Genomic DNA, 16,805 nt, shown 5'->3' on the forward strand with positions numbered 1-16,805 from the left:
CTCATCCTCACAGCTGCCCATGTCTCTTAATGTTGATGATGTGGTTATTACTGACAACATGCACATGGCTGAGCTCTTCAATCACCACTTCATTAAGTCAAGATTCCTATTTGACTCTGCCATGCCTCCTTGCACGTCCAACATTTCCTCATCTACTACTCCTTCTAATGCGACTATCCTCAATGCTCCTCATTATTTTCCCCCTGCCCGCTACAAAGTTTCTAACTGCAAGCGATCACTGAGTCCGAGGTGCGAAAGGAGCTCATTAAACATGACCCCTAAAAAACATCTGGGTCAGATGGTTTAGAGCCTTTCTTCTTTAAGGTTGCTGCCCCTATCATCGCCGAGCCTATCTCAGACCTTGTCTAGGCCAATGTCTATGTTGCCCTGTTTATCAAAAGTCTTGGAAAATCAAGAAAATAATCAACTGGCTGGCTTTCTTGATGTCTATAGTATTATTTCGGGTATGCAATCTGGTTTCCGCTCAGGTTATGGATGTCTCATTACAACCTTAAAGGTCTTAAATGATATCACCACTGCCCTTGATTCTAAACAATGTTGTGCGGCTATTTTTATTGACTTGGCCAAAGCTTTTGACACGGTAGACCATTCCATTCTTGCAAAGCAGTATTGGTGTCTCTAAGGGGTCTTTGGCCTGGTTTGCTAACTACCTCTCTCAAAGAGTGCAGTGTATAAAGTCTGAATATCTGCTGTCTCAGTCACTGCCTGTCACCATGGGAGTACCCCAAGGCTCGGTCCTAGGCCCCACACTCTTCTCAATTTACATCAACAACATAGCTCAAGCAGTAGGAAGCTCTCTCAACCTTGTTCTGAACACCTCCAAAACAAAGGTCATGTGGTTTGGTAAGGAGAATGCCCATCTCCCCATCGGTGTGATTACTACCTGAGGGTTTAGAGCTTGAGGTAGTCACCTCATACAAGTACTTGGGAGTATGGCTAGACGGTACACTGTCCTTCTCTTAGCACATATCAAAGCTGAAGGCTAAGATTAAATCTAGACTTGTTTTCCTCTATCGTAATACTCCTCTTTCACCACAGCTGCCAAACTAACCCTGATTCAAATGAACATCCTACCCATGCTAGATTACAGAGATGTAATTTATAGATTGGCAGGTAGGGTGCTCTCAAGCAGATAGATTGACTTTACCATTCAGCCATCAGATTTGCCACCAATGCTCCTTATAGGACACATCACTGCACTCTATACTACTCTGTAAACTGGTCATCTCTATATACCCATTGCAAGATCCACTGGTTGATGCTTAGTCATAAAACCCTCTTAGGCCTCATTCCCCAATATCTGAGATACCTACTGCAGCCCTCATCCTCCACATGCAACACCCGTTCCACCCTTGCCAATCATATTCTGTTAAAGGTCCCCAAAGCACACATATCCCTGGGTCGCTACTCTTTTCACTTTGCTGCAGCTAGCGACTGTAACGAGCTGCAAAAAAAAACTCAAACTGAACGTTTTATCTCCATCTCTTCATTCAAAGACTCAATCATGGACACTTTACTGAGTTAAAAATAAAATAATTTTTTTGGGGTCACATAGACATGGTTAGCAGATGTTATTGGAGTGTAGTGAAATGCTTGTGCTTCTAGTTCCGACAGTGCAGTAATATCTAACAAGTAATCGAACAATTCCACAACAACTACCGAATACACACAAATCTAAGTAATGTGATGGAATAAGAATATGTACATATAAATATATGGATGAGCGATGACCAAGCGGCATAGACAAGATGCAATTCTGCAAAGCAGTTGTGGCTGTATTGTATTGGTGTCTCTACCTTCTTGCCCTTTATGCTGTTGTCTGTGCCCAACAATGTTTGTACCCCATTTTGAGCTACTACCATGTTGTGCTGCTGCCATGTTGTGTTGCTACCATGCTGTATTGTCATGTGATGCTGCCATGCTGTTGTCTAAAGTCTCTCTTTATGTAGTGCTGTGCTGTCTCTTGCTAAAAGGCCTTGTGCCTTTTGGTTGGCTGTCATTGTAAATAAGAATTTGTTCTTAACAGAATTGACTAGTTAAATAAAGATTAAATAAATAAAATATAAGCTACGATATGAGGTCCTAAACGCAACATGAAAGTGCATCCTTGTAGCTGTGTGGGTTAATATAGCCAAAACGTTTGCCTGAGCCAATGGCCACCAACCCCATACAAATTATGATTCATAACATTGTCATTTTTACACAGTATTTTTGAAATGTGTCATGAATATGAACTCAAGATAGCATTTTTATTGGTACAGAGCAGACATAATCATGCCCTATGTGTACAAACGTAAAACAAGCAGGGGTCTAGTCACCCCTTGAAGTTCTTGAGAGAGCAGCCAAGGAAGTGAGAGAAGGGAATGAGTCCATTCGAGCAGCATCAAGTTATGAAAAAACAGACGTGGTGACAAGCCAAATTTCTTCAGCCTCCTGAGGTTGAAGTCTCTGTTGCACCCTCAAAACACTGTGTGGGTGGTCAATTTCAGTTTGTTAGTGATGTGTACGCCAAGGAACTTGAAGCTTTCCACCTTCACGGTCATCTAAAACAATTCCAAATAGAATAAGTCCAGCTTGAAGTCCTAAAAAAACAGAAATGAGTCAACTCTGGTTCATTAAGACCGAAGACTGTAGTGGCCAAAAAGCAATTTTAGCATGGGCAGGGACATTGAGGGCTTACTCCATTTTAAAGTAGTCAACCGGGTTGTAGCCTCAATGGCGCTGCCCATGCTGTCAGACGCTATAATGGTATAAAGATGAGTCCATCTCTTATGGTTCGGCCATTCCTATGGGGGAAAGGAATTGGGATAACCATGGAAATGTTTCCGTATTTAACAGGCTGAGGAGATCATACGTTCTCTCTATAAGATTATCAGTTAACATGACCTTCATGAATTATGAAGCCTTAACGTACTCACTTGGATTACATAAACTGCTTCAAAATACAAAGTGACTAGCTGATTCTCATAGGAGATTTATTCTAAGCCTGCGTTTACCAGACTATTTTTGTGGAGTTCATTATAAAAAAGCCATTAATATCTTAATTGGCCAACTCTTTATAAACCTTAAAATTTAAAAAAAGGTTTCCAGTAGTATACCCACTCTAGCCCTAGCCATGATAGTCTGTTGGAACTGTTTGCAAATAAAAACATTACAACACTTATCATAGCATAACGTGCCGAAGTTTCATAACACTACAGGATATTCTAAAAATTTAGCCAAACAAATACAGAAAACCACAATCAGCTTCGTTTTTATAAAAATGAGTTTTAATTCCATTTCAGTATAAAACATTTATGAAGCCCTGCCAAATCGAATTCAACTGTCACAATCTGACAAAAAGGTATGATTATTTCCTCTGTCCTGCCCAACAATCTAAAATGGCAGACAAATTAGGGCTGAGCGATCTAATTAATTTGAGCGATATTACAAATGCCTATATCGCAAGAATCAATGTTTGTATTTCTCATGAGTGTTATGGTCTGTTTGTTCTAATGTCTTTTTGGTCTCGACTTAGTCGCTCCTTCCCACTAACACCAGAGAACTGTATATAAATGACTAGATGAACATCTCCACCCTAAAAATGGGAGATGTCCCAAAGGCAGGAAGGCAGGTGACAAGCTTAAATCCAAGCTAAACTCAAACCATTGGGCTCATTTTGGACAGATCTGACAACAAAAAAAAAAGTCACTATTTACAATTAAGGTTTGGTCCATCAAAAAAATAAATCATATGGACAATTTAGAGAAGTTAACAATACCCTTTGTCTGAACTACTGAAATTGCAAACTAACAAAAATGTATGCTCAGTTGGTCACATGCAGCATTGCACTACCAAGTACAGCGAGCAGCATTTTAGCAAAGACGTATAGTAGTGGTCTAGTCTTAAATCTGCAATAAGGACAAAATAATGATTGGCAATGTCTCGTTCTGATTAAGTAGGCCACTAAATTTCAATCTTAACAAAGTAGAGGATAGCATGCCGTTTCAACAGTTGAGACAGAAGGGTGTGTTCATAACTCCACTGTTCTGCCTTGTTTAGCTAGCAAATAGATCCAAGTTTGCAAAACCTGAAATAAAGATTAGCTGGCTACCTACTAGCACGTGGGCTTGTGCTTGAAACTGGTGTTAATTTTCAATGCCTGCTACAATAAGTTAACTATTAGTGAATGTATATTATGTATGCTTCTGGTTAAATTTGTAAGGAAAGGGAATTTCCATAAACTTGATCAGCGATGGCAAAAAGCATGTTAAACTACTTTGATAAAATAATTAGTGTGTTGTGGAAGGCTTATATTTAGCCTAGGTATAATTTCACAAGCCATGGATTAGATTGTTGCTCGACTTTTTTTAAATGCAGCGTATGACTTAAATTGTACAATAACTTTTTTTTAATTACATTTAGGAACCGCCCATAAGTCAGATTTTTTTTTTTTTACATAAGATTTTTTAGACCATAATCGCCCAGCCCTAATACAAATGTGTTTGTCTTAAGAGTTCTCATTATGGGAAATATTACAATAATGAAAAAAAAAAAACTTATTCACTCATCGTTAGCTATAATATTAATAAAATATCAAATGTGAAGTTCTGGTCAGTCAAGTCAGTCTGAATACAAGTGTCTCCAAACACAGTCCAGTCAGAATACAAGCCTTCACAGTCAACAAGATGGTCTGTCTATGCGGTCTTCTGCTGGCCCTTCTTCCCGATCAAGGACTTATGGATGTGAGGGATCACACCTAGAAAAAGCAGCAAACAAGAATACGATTGAGTGTATGCATGTTACAAAATGAATGTCATTCACACACGAGGTGTGTGTGTGTGTACTAGACAATATAAATGATCCAAAAACAGTTGCATATGTGGTGTTTGTCCGTATAATGGTGTGAGAGCAAGTGATCTAATAACAGTGTGCATTCTCAACTCACCTCCTCCAGCAATGGTGGCCTTGATGAGGAGTCCAACTCCTCGTCTCCACGGATAGCGAGCTGCAAGTGGCGAGGAGTGATGCGCTTCACCTTCAGATCTTTGGAAGCGTTGCCCGCCAACTCCAGCACCTGGAAACAAATCAGCAAACCTTAACTCAAAAATAACGATTGAGGTCTACTATTCAATAGCGCTCTTAGAATATCTTTCCAATCCCACAAATTGCATTGTTTACATGACAGCAATAGTCTAATCCAACAGAATGTATTGTGTCAGATGGTGTGTTAGGCTCACCTCAGCAGTGAGGTATTCGAGGATGGCAGCACTGTACACGGCCGCTGTGGCTCCTACACGGCCATGGCTGGTAGTACGAGTCTTCAAGTGCCTGTGGATACGACCCACTGGGAACTGGAAGGAAGAAACCAGGGGGGGAAAAAAATTAGGATGAGTGGCTTTTTATACATAGCAATATTAGGTGGGGAGACAAGTGGGAAAAACCTTGAAGGACAGACATAGGGATTTAATCTCATCTGTTGGACAGTTGCCAGGGAGTGTTGCCACTATACCAAGGCTCTGCGCGGAATGAGTGGTTTCTAGTAATAGGAGCACTGAGACATGAAAAAAAAAAAAAGTTGAATGGAAGTTATTTTTAATACCAGGAACATGCAAAACAGCATTGCTACTCTTGCTTTGAAAAGAGAACACCACGGAAACTCAAGGTCCATTATAAATGAATGACAAGGTGCATATACAGTGCATTCGGAAAGTATTTAGACACATAATGACAAAGCAAAAACGTAGCATTTTTTTGCACACAAAAAAAATGAAATATCACATACATGTTCAGACCTTTTACTAAGTACTTTGAAGCACCTGACAGCCTCAAATCCTCTTGGGTAGAACAAGCTCGGCACACCTGTATTGAGTTTCTCCATTCTTCGCTGTAGATCCTCAAGCTCTGATTTGATGGGGAGCGTCACTGCACAGCTATTTGCTGGTTTCTCCAGAGATGTTCAATTGGGTTCAAGTCTGGGCTCTGGCTGGGTCACTCAAGGACATTGACACTTGATGCCACCACTGTGCTTTACCGTAGGGATGGTGCCAGGTTTCCTCCAGACATGAGGCTTGGCATTCAGGCCAGAGTTCAATCGTTGTTTCACGGTCCGACAGTCAAACTCCAAGCGAGCGGTCATGAGCCTTTTGCTGAGGAGTGGCTTCCGCCTGGCCACTCTACCATAAAGGCCTGATAGGTGGAGTGCTACAAAGATGGTTCTCCTTCTGGAAAGTTCTCCCATCGCCACAGAGGAACTCTGGAGCTCTGTCAGAGTAACCATCGGGTTCTTGGTCACCCTCCTGACCAAGGCCCTTCTCCCCTGATTGCTCCGTTTGGCCAGGCGGACAGCTCTAGGAAGCGTCTCGGTGGTTCCAAACTTATTCCATTTAAGAAAAAAAGACCTAAAATAAAATTAAAATAAAAAAGTGTTCTTGGGGAACTTCAATGCTGCAGAAATGTTTTGGTACCCTTCCCCAGATCTGTGCCTTGACAATCCTTAGTACTACGGACAATTCCGTCAACCTCATGGCTTGTTTTTGTGCCGACATGCACTGTCAACTGTGGGACCTTAGAGACAGGTGTGTGCGCGCCTTCCCAAATCATGTCCAATCAATTGAATTTACCACAGGTGGACTCCAATCATCAAGAAACATCAAGGATGATCAATAGAACCAGGATGCACCTGAGCTCAATTTCAAGTCTCATAGCAAAGGGTCTGAATAGTAGTGTAAATAGGGATGCACAAATGCATTTTGGCCAGTACCGATATGTTCCCTGCCAAAATAACGTTTAAAAACTAGAACGCTTAACACACGTCTAAGGCACTGCATCTCAGTGCAAGAGGCGGCCTTACAGTCCCTGGTTCGAATCCAGGCTGTATCACAACCCGCCGTGATTGTGAGTCCCATAGGGTGACGCACAATTGGCCCAGCGTTGACCGGGGTTTGGCCGTCATTGTAAATAAGAATTTGTTTGTTAACTGACATGTCTAGTTAAATAAAAGGTTGCACACACACACCGACCAAAAAGTAAACATTTACATATGTATTGCCAGTAAAACAAGCAAACCCCATTTCTGAACAAACTGCATAGCAAGTGAAAGTCATTTCATTCTCAACCAGGATTTCATCATACATGTCAATTAGGGGTGAAACGGTTCACAAAACTCAGTTTGGTACGATACAGTAGTGGTGTCACAGTTCGGTTTTGATACATTGACAAAATAAATGCCAATTGTTTTTAGATTTTCCATTTATTGTAATAGTAAACATAGGTAGCTTGAATACCCAGGAGCATATGGAAACAAAGGGACAAGAAAAGAAAGTGCCTGCCTTAATTAAAACAGGAGTCATTTAAACAGAACTTAAAGAGTGCATTGTCCAGCAGCAAATATCAAAAATAAGTCACATAGCAGTGCCTTAAATAAGACCACGAGACTGGTTACTTGAATTGATGTTTGTAAAAAAAAAATTAAAAAAAATCTGATTTAAGTTAATTAAGTTCAGCCACATTTACCCTGCAGTGAGCACAGAGCGGCTTGCTGTGAAAATGTCAGCTGCTGTGGAGAATACCCTCTTGCTAGGGACAGAGGTCCCAGGCACAGCCAGGTAGTGCCTTGCTAACATGAGGGTATATTAACTCTTTGGTCTTCCACCATGTAAGTGGATCAGCATTCAGGGGAATACAGTCCACGTCCCTGAGTGAGGTCACCTCCTCCATGACCTTTGACTTGGTTCCCTGCGCCTGGGTCGTGAAAAGCTCAGCCATAGCAGACTTCTGGAGGAGAACCCCTGTCGTCTGCAGTCTCTGGAGAGGGGTTGGCGCCTTTGGCTTGATACTGCAGAATTATATTATGAAAATTACTACCTCTTAAGTGGCATTAAAAATATCATTGTTGTTAGAAATAGACACGGACAATTACTTTATGACCAATATACAACAGGTATTTTATTTATAATCTCTGCTGTTAACCTCTTGAACCTCTGGGGGCAGTATTTCATTTTTGGATGAAAAACGTTCCCGTTTTAAACAAGATATTTTGTCACGAAAAGATGCGACTATGCATATAATTGACAGCTTTGGAAAGAAAACACTGACGTTTCCAAAACTGCAAAGATATTGTCTGTGAGTGCCACAGAACTAATGCTACAGGCGAAACCAAGATGAAATTTCATACAGGAAGTGAGCCAGATTTTGAATGCGCTGTGTTCCAATGTCTCCTTATATGGCTGTGAATGCACAAGGAATGAGCCTACACTTTGTCGTTTCCCCAAGGTGTCTGCAGCATTGTGACGTATTTGTAGGCATATTATTGGAAGAGAGACTACATTTACCAGGTGTCCGCTCGGTATCCTCCGTCGAAACTATTGCGTAATCTCCAGGTGCGTGCATTTTTCCATTTTGTTCAGAGGAGAAACCAAACTGCCACGAGTGATTTATCATCGAATAGATATGTGAAAAACACCTTGAGGATTGATTCTAAACAACGTTTTCCATGTTTGTCGATATTATGGAGTTAATTTGGAAAAAAGTTTGCCGTTGTAATGACTGAATTTTCGGGGGGGGGGGTTCTTAGTGATGAACAAAACGGAGCGATTTCTCCTACACAAATAATCTTTTTGGAAAAACTGAACATTTGCTAACTGAGAGTCTCCTCATTGAAAACAGCCGAAGTTCTTCAAAGGTAAATGATTTTATTTGAATGCTTTTGTTTGTGAAAATGTTGCCTGCTGAATGCTAGGCTTAATGCTATGCTAGCTATCAATACTCTTACACAAATGCTTGTGTAGCTATGGTTGAAAAGCATTTTTTGAAAATCTGAGATGACTGTTAACAAAAGGCCAAGCTTGTGAGCCAATATATTTATTTCATTTCATTTGCGATTTTCATGAATAGTTAACGTTGCGTTATGGTAATGAGCTTGAGGCTATAATTACGCTCCCGGATACGGGATTGCTCGTCGCAACAGGTTAAACAAGCAGCAGCATCCAGGTGCAGCAGGGACTTGAACAGGGAGTCCAAAGCAGTGCTCATGTAAGAAGTTGACACCAGGTTCAGCATATCTAGGCCCCAAGTTAACTCTGATAGCAGTCTTGACATCCCTTACGGCAGGGATACCACCATTGATTTCTGGATCATTGTTTTCAGGACCATGGAAACTGATGGAATGCTCAGTGCTGTGACTGTTTTGAGAGGTTTGCCCACTGATAAGACTAGCAGAAGAAGTTGTCATTTTTCCACAGTCACAATATCTTTGACATTCCTCACAGCTTGCTCATTCAGTGTAGAATACACTGCAACTTTCTGCATCTCTCAACCATGCCATGGCTTGAATTCCATCTAGTAGGGACATCTTGGATTAATTTATGGTTTGGCAGCTCCAGCATCTCCTGTTGTCTTAAACATGTGCAGCAAATGTGTTTTAATTAAAAGGATACCACCTTCCTGGTCTTTGCTTGGAGGCAAGAGATAGTCTCTCAAAAAGCAATGTCGGTGAATCGTCTAGATTAACCTCTGGGATATTCGGGATGGTAGCGTCCCACCCCGCCAACAGCCAGTGAAAGTGCAGGGCGCCAAATTCAAAACAAATCTCAATAAAAATTCCTCAAACATACAAGTATTATACACCATTTTAAAGATAAAATTCATTAATCCAGCCAGTGTCTGTTTTCAAAAAGGCTTTACAACAAAAGCACCAAACAATTATGTTAGGTCATCGAAAAGTCACAGAAACAGCCATTTTCCAGCCAAAGAGTCACAAAAAGCACAAGTAGAGATCAAATTAATCACTAACCTTTGATTTTCAGATGACACTCATAGGACTTAATGTATGTTTTGTTCGATAAAGTGCATATTTATATCCAAAAATCTCATTTTACATTGGCGTGTTACGTTCAGTAGTTGCAAAACATCTGGTGATTTTGCAGAGAGCCACATCAATTCACAGAAATACTCATAATAAACATTGATGAAAGATACAACTATTATACATGCAACTTTAGATAAACTTCTCCTTGCAACCGCAGTGTCAAATTTCCAAAAAAAACTTTACGGAAAAAGCACACCATGCAATAATCTGAGTACGGAGGTCAGAGACCAAAACAGCTAAAGAGATATCCGCCATGTTGTGTAGTCAACATTAGTATTAGAAATATTTACTTACCTTTGATGATCTTCAAATCAGAATGGACTCGCAGGAATCCGTTCCAATGTTTGTTTTGTTCGATAAAGTTCATAATTTATGTCCAAATACCTTCCTTTCTTAGGGCGTTTGGTAAACAAATCCAAACGCGCGTGCAAGTCCAGCCGAAAGGTCGGACGAAAAGTCCAAAAAGTACCGTTACAGTCTGTAGAAACATGTCCAACTAAGTATAGACTCAATCTTTAGGATGTTAACATAAATCTTCAATAATGTTCCAACCGGAGATTTCCTTTGTCTGTAGAAAAGCAATGGAACGCGACCGTGAGTCACTCACAAGACCGCACGTCACAAGCTAAAAGCATTCTGCCAGACCTGACTCACTCCCCTCTCATTCGGCCCCACTTTACAGTAAAAGCATCAAACAAGGTTCTAAAGACTGTTGACATCTAGTGGAAGCCTTAGTGGGATATTGGTCATGTTGCACTTCCTATTTCCCACTTCCTGGTTGGATTTTTTTTCTTCAGGTTTTCACCTGAGTTCTGTTATACTCAGACAACAGTTTTAGAAACTTCAGTGTTTTCTATCCAAATCCACTAATGAAATGCATATATTAGCAACTGGGCCTGAGTAGCAGACAGTTTACTCTGGGCACCTTAATCATTCAAGCTACTCAATACTACCCCCCAGTCAACAATGAACAAAGCATCCTCTGTGGCCCCAATCCAGCTAGTGTAAATGCATTTATAATATTTCTAGCGTTGTCACAGGGATCATTATATTATATCTCCCCAACTTCCACACTGCAACTACTTCCCTTAGCTCTTCAAGTTTACACTTATCACTACTCTGAAGGGGACGTGTTTGAAGGACATGGCTTTTTATCTCCCACTCTGCTGTAATGAAATGAGCCGTTACAGTAAGGTAGCTCTCGACGTCCAACTGTCTGTTAGAGTGACAGACCGCGTTTGACAACTCGCTCGCAAGTTGTTTTGTAGAAGGCATGTATTAATGTCTGGGCAAAATGTGTCCGGGAAGGAATAGTGAAGTGCGGCTCGACCACTTCAAACATGTTCCTGAACCCTGCATTCTCTACCATAGAGAAGGGTCTCATCTGCCGCTATGAATTTTGCTATCGCTGCGTTGCTTTCTTCAGCCATACGGGAGTCAGCTGCATATTGTTGCCTGAGAGCTGTGGGGAGAAGTGGTTGCCGTTTCATTTTTTCGCTAAATTGGAACTTCAGGGTGACGTTCGCAGAAATGAGTAGTCATGTTACTCGCATTGCCACTCAAATAGACTATCAGCAATGATCAGAGCCTACATGTTGTAGACGTTATATCCACCACTCGTTGGCAAGCCCTGTTATAGTTTACAGGGAAGCTGAAATGTTACCAGACCTGAATGATTTTGGGCGTTTTCTAGTCCTGGCTCGCCAATGCGTGCCATGTTGCTCCTTTGCATTTAGCTAACTGCTACTTCCTTCATAAGCTAATTGCTGCTACGACGGTCTCAGCTCTGTTCTCACTGGAGCGAAATAATAATAGCGGAGCCACACAGCTAAGAGAACTTTAAGACAACTTTAATACTAGGTGGATATTTTTCCCACGTTAAATATGCAATATATATATATATATATATATATATATATATATATACACTTTATTTTTCTATACAATATATAAACTCAGCAAAAAAAAAAAAAAAAGTTCTCACTGTCAATATTTGTATGAACATAGCAAGAACCAACAAGTGAGACATAAATCGAGTAAGTTCCACAGACATGCGACGTGACCAACAAAAATGGAATAATGGGTCCCTGAATAAGGGGGGTTCAAAAGTAACAGTGAGTATATGTTCATGATGGACGTGCCACGTCGATCCAGCTCCAGAGTACAGGCCTCGGTGTAATGCTCGTTCCTTCGACGATGAACGCGAATCCAACCATCACCCCTGGTGAGACAAAACCACGACTCGTCAGTGAAGAGCACTTTTTGCCAGTCCTATCTGGTCCAGTGACGGTGGGTTTGTGCCCAAATGTGACGTTGTTGCCGGTGATGTAAGGCAGGTCCTCACCAGACAACAGGCCTACAAGCCCCCAGTCCAGCCTATTGTGGACAGGGAGCACTGATGGAGGGATTGTGCGTTCCTGGTGTAACTCGGGCAGTTGTTGCAATCCTGTACCTGTCCCGCAGGTGTGATGTTTGGATGGACCGATCCTGTGCAGGTGTTGTTACACGTGGTCAACCACGACAATCAGCTGTCCGTTCTGTCTCCCTGTAGCACTGTCTTACACGGAACCCAAAACAACTGCGTGCATCATGTATAGAATTATTTTGTCCCCCTACACCAAAACGCGATCACAACACGCAGTTTAAAATATCAAAAACAAACTGAACCAATTACATTAATTTGGGAACAAGTTGAAAATCATTAAACATTTATGGCAATTTAGCAGGCGTTTCATTGCCATGACAGAGGGTATCACGTCTGCTGCAGATGCATTTGATTAGCTTATTTCTTGAGTCAGTTGTTGGGATTGGCACTAGGAACATGTTCATGTTTCCAAGTTAAACAATCTCAAATGCCATAGAAATGGCAGCAGTGGTATGAGAACCAGCACTTTCTTGAGTGAGCAATACAGAAATCTTCGACACACTGTGCCGCCAGACTCAGCATGCTCATGGGGCTGATGTTGCTGGTCCAAATGTCAGCCGTGAAGCTAATAGCAGTGACGCCCATAGATGTGCATTTCAACAATACTGTGCAACTCCAGTAGGGAAACATCTGGAAAATAGCACCTACTTTGTAGTGTGTACCGGGGCTCGAGGTACTCGACCAGTCGGTGGAAGCCAACATCATCCATGACAGAACAGTTGATTGTAAAGGGCAATGAATCTCATGATCTTGGCGTTAATGGATTTCGCCTTTGAGTTCACTGAAGTTCTTACTCTTTCAAATGACTGCTCAACTTGAACTTGTTAGAAGTGTGCGCCTAGCATTTCTGCTTTTGTTCTGTTTAGCACTATTTTTCATGGCATCATCTACCTACGTTATATATATATATATATATATATATATATATATGCACCTAAGCTTTGACGCCGGGCCGATGCTGGCATTTTTAGCCAATAATCGGGCGACTACGATATATCGTGCATCCCTAGTAAATAAGGAACTTAATAAAAATATAAAATCACATTTGCAAACATTACTAAAAACCTGTTTTCGCTTTGTTATTATAGGGTATGGTGTAGACTAACGAGGAAAAATAACTATCCATTTTGGATAAAGTCCATCTGAATTACTACCCCAATCTCCTCTACACAGAGAAAACAATAGAAAGGCAACCATTTCAAAGATTTTACCGAGTTACAGTTTATAAAGGAAGTCAGTCAATTTAAACATACTGAACAAATATGAAATGCAACTTCTAAAAGTGTTAAGCAGTGCTTCATTTGTCAAATCGTGAGGTGCCAGCCCAAAGTGCACATGAGGGGAGGGTGACCTGGGGAGTACAATTTTTATCAGCTTTATAATAAAGCATTTTCATGCATAGTCACATTTGCGTCATGGTATAGATCAGTAGAGGGACTTACAGATGTGGCACAAATGGGAGTGTTTTTAGTAGCTTAGGGTCCAGGAAAAATGTGTTCTTTTATAAACGCATTTCGACATCATTTTACATGACTGGAGACTTTGGCAGAATCTTTAATAGCGCACAAATGATCGGAATGGCAGGGTACTTTGACACTGCCAAACAGATCAATAAAATGTGTGTGTATTAATTAACAGAGGCAACTCAAATTAGCTTTTGTTAGAATCGACATATTGCAAAAAGTGAAAATTATTCTTCATGCAACGAGAGGATCCGGCCAAATGCAGAACAAAACAGCCCCAAACTGAGAGGTGCCAGATCCTGTTCCAGCAGGATCCAGCTCATATTAAGCACTGGTCCGATGTTTCAAAATGAAATAAAAGATCCCAGAAATGTTCAATATGCATGAAACGGTAATTGCTCTCAAATTCTGTGCATAAATGTGATAATATCAAGAAGCCAATTAAACAGCATGGGGACAATACAAGGCCAATAAAAATGTGCAGTTGCCACAAAATGCCACAGATGTGTCAAGATTTTGAGTGTACAACCGGCATGCTGACTGCAGGAAAGTCCACATTCAAGTCTTTGGCAACAGCTCTGATGGCCATACCTGCAGTCAGCATGCCAAATGCACACTCCCGCAACTTGAGACATCTGTGGACAAAACTGCACATTTTAGAGTGGCCTTTTATTGTCCCCAGCATAAGCTGCACCTGTGTACTGATCATGACATTTAATCAGCTTCTTGATATGCCACCCTGTCAGGTAGGTGGATTATCGTGGCAAAGGAGAAAGTCTCGTCAACAAGGATGTAAACATTTGTACACAGATTGAGAGAAATAAGCTTTGATTACGGAACACTTCAGGATAATTTCTCAGCTAACGCAACCAACACTTCAAAGTTACGTTTATATTTTTGTTCAGTATATAAGGTCTCTGTAGTGGTATTCAAATTTTACCTGCAGTCCAGCTCTCTGGGAGCGCGACACCGCTTTCGCCTTAGCTTTGCCACTGTCTTTCCCTGCCTTACCACCAGCCTGGAATAGATGGTGCAAGACACAGCATTACAAAATTAGCCAGTAGAATGAGACTTGAAACCATGTGATTTGCATGCATTATTTTAGTCAAGTACCCCTTCCCCAAATGACCAGATAAATCCTAACTCTTGTTAAATTGGCCCATATTACCTCTTCAGACAAAGTAAACATTTTGACATACAGCATTCACAACAAAGATTGTTTTTATGCACACATGTATACTGTAAATCTTAGTGTTACCAGTAATAACCATTAACCTTGAGCTTTTTAATCCCAGCCCATCTACCTCTAGACCACCCTCTTGATTTCCATGTGCCAACTACTTTACCTGTTAAATTCATTTCAAGCCTTAAAAAAATGGCATAGTATCCAGTGCAAGTTAAAGATACCTTTTCCGATGAGTATTATTGACTGACAATGCTTTCCAAATCACCCAACAATGCTATTTGTAGGGTTCATTATAAATGAGTGTTTTTCAGCCATTCCTCAACCTGTGATGAAACAATCTACATTTGGGGAATAACAGTAAATTATCTAATGATTGTCGGCGGCAAGAATTTTGAATTATAATTTAAATAGAAAAACTTTTGAATCAATCATTGTTCTGTTTATCAATTCCTACACCAACAACCATGGAATTCGTACAGCGATAATCTCTTCACAGCTATTTTGCACGTCTGTCAACATTTGTCATCAAATGTCAGTGTTTCTTAAATCCTTGGGACCCAAAGGGAGCCCAAATAACCTGACTGTGTCCCAGGTCAGCAATCTTCACTTGCCTGGCTGACATAGCTAACGTTACCTAGGCAAAACTCAAGATTGATTCATATGTCCATATATAAATAACTAATTATGAAGATGGTTAGCTAACTAGAAAGCCAGGCGAATCACCCCATTTTGGTTTACGTTTCCCGCCAATTCTTGACAAGCAACAACTCAACTGGCATCAAATGAGAAAACTAACTAAGCTGGATAACACTATTGCAAAGTGGAGCGTTACATAAACTAATTGAATTAGCCATTTGCTGATGGCTAATTATTAGTATCTAGTTAGAGCACCTCGACAGATTTTGCAATATTGACATGATAGAGAACTGCCGCGGAGCAACCAGACCAGCCAACACGAAAAAAAATAGCTAGGCTAACGTTAACTATTGAAATTAGTTAACGTTAGTAGCCTACTTGCCACATTATTTGCATGCAGAAATAGCATAAGATGTAATGCATGTGGGAAATGTAACACCAGCAATTACCAAACAGAAAATAAAGTTAAAAAGTAACTCTTAACTAGCTACAGTAACGTTAGTAGCTAGGAACCCGACCTTGCTAACTTAGCTGGTAAAACGCTAGTTTAGCGTTGCTTTTCAGTCAATTTGAAGAAGTAGCACGTAATGCTAGCGAATGTACAAATAAAACATAAACAAATTCTATACGAATCTGTAGTTAATAAAAGTATCGCTACAGATAAAACACATACCATTTCGTTATTTGGTTGTGGAACTGAGGAGATCGGAAACAATTTCGGTTCAAGACCGAGAGAAAAAAAAATAGAGCCCTTAACAATACTATACCCGGGACTCCTTGCGAATGGATGTTGACCAATGGGAATTCCTGTTGTTTATTTTAATATTTTTTTCTGACCAATCACAGCGCTGCTTGTACAGATTTCTACCCCCCACCCCCCAAATCGGCGTGTCTTTCTTTGCCCACGAGACCAACAAGTAGGCGGGTTCGCTGTAGCTAGAAAATGCCACTCAAAATGAATGCTTTAAAAAAAATGACGCTCAATATAATTCACTTGCTTGACTAATACAATTCTGAAATATACTACGTGCATGTGCATAACTGGAGATTGCATACACAACTCGTCTTTGATAATGCATGCATAGGCAGCCGATAGTGTGCGTTAGATCTACACCACAGCTATTAACAATGAGCTAACAATGGGTTAGTTATAAAATCTTTCTCTGCATCTAGTGTTGATGTGCCCAGCCGGTATACCACAGACAGAACAATGAGACAGATATTTCA

The 16,805-nt window shown here is 40.7% G+C and overlaps 1 protein-coding gene across 1 annotated transcript; it reads right to left on the minus strand.

Moving 5' to 3' along the window:
• Positions 1–3,268: 3,268 nt before the first annotated feature.
• Positions 3,269–16,406, minus strand: LOC112248881 (histone H2A.V). Its single transcript, XM_024418275.2, is given in 6 exon segments — positions 3,269–4,759; positions 4,949–4,978; positions 4,981–5,077; positions 5,241–5,354; positions 14,697–14,774; positions 16,252–16,406. Coding segments are annotated over 6 exon segments (384 nt in total). The 5' UTR covers positions 16,255–16,406; the 3' UTR covers positions 3,269–4,697.
• Positions 16,407–16,805: the final 399 nt, after the last annotated feature.

The sequence above is a fragment of the Oncorhynchus tshawytscha genome, linkage group LG04, assembly GCF_018296145.1.
Source record: "Oncorhynchus tshawytscha isolate Ot180627B linkage group LG04, Otsh_v2.0, whole genome shotgun sequence".
Classification (NCBI taxonomy): domain Eukaryota; kingdom Metazoa; phylum Chordata; class Actinopteri; order Salmoniformes; family Salmonidae; genus Oncorhynchus; species Oncorhynchus tshawytscha.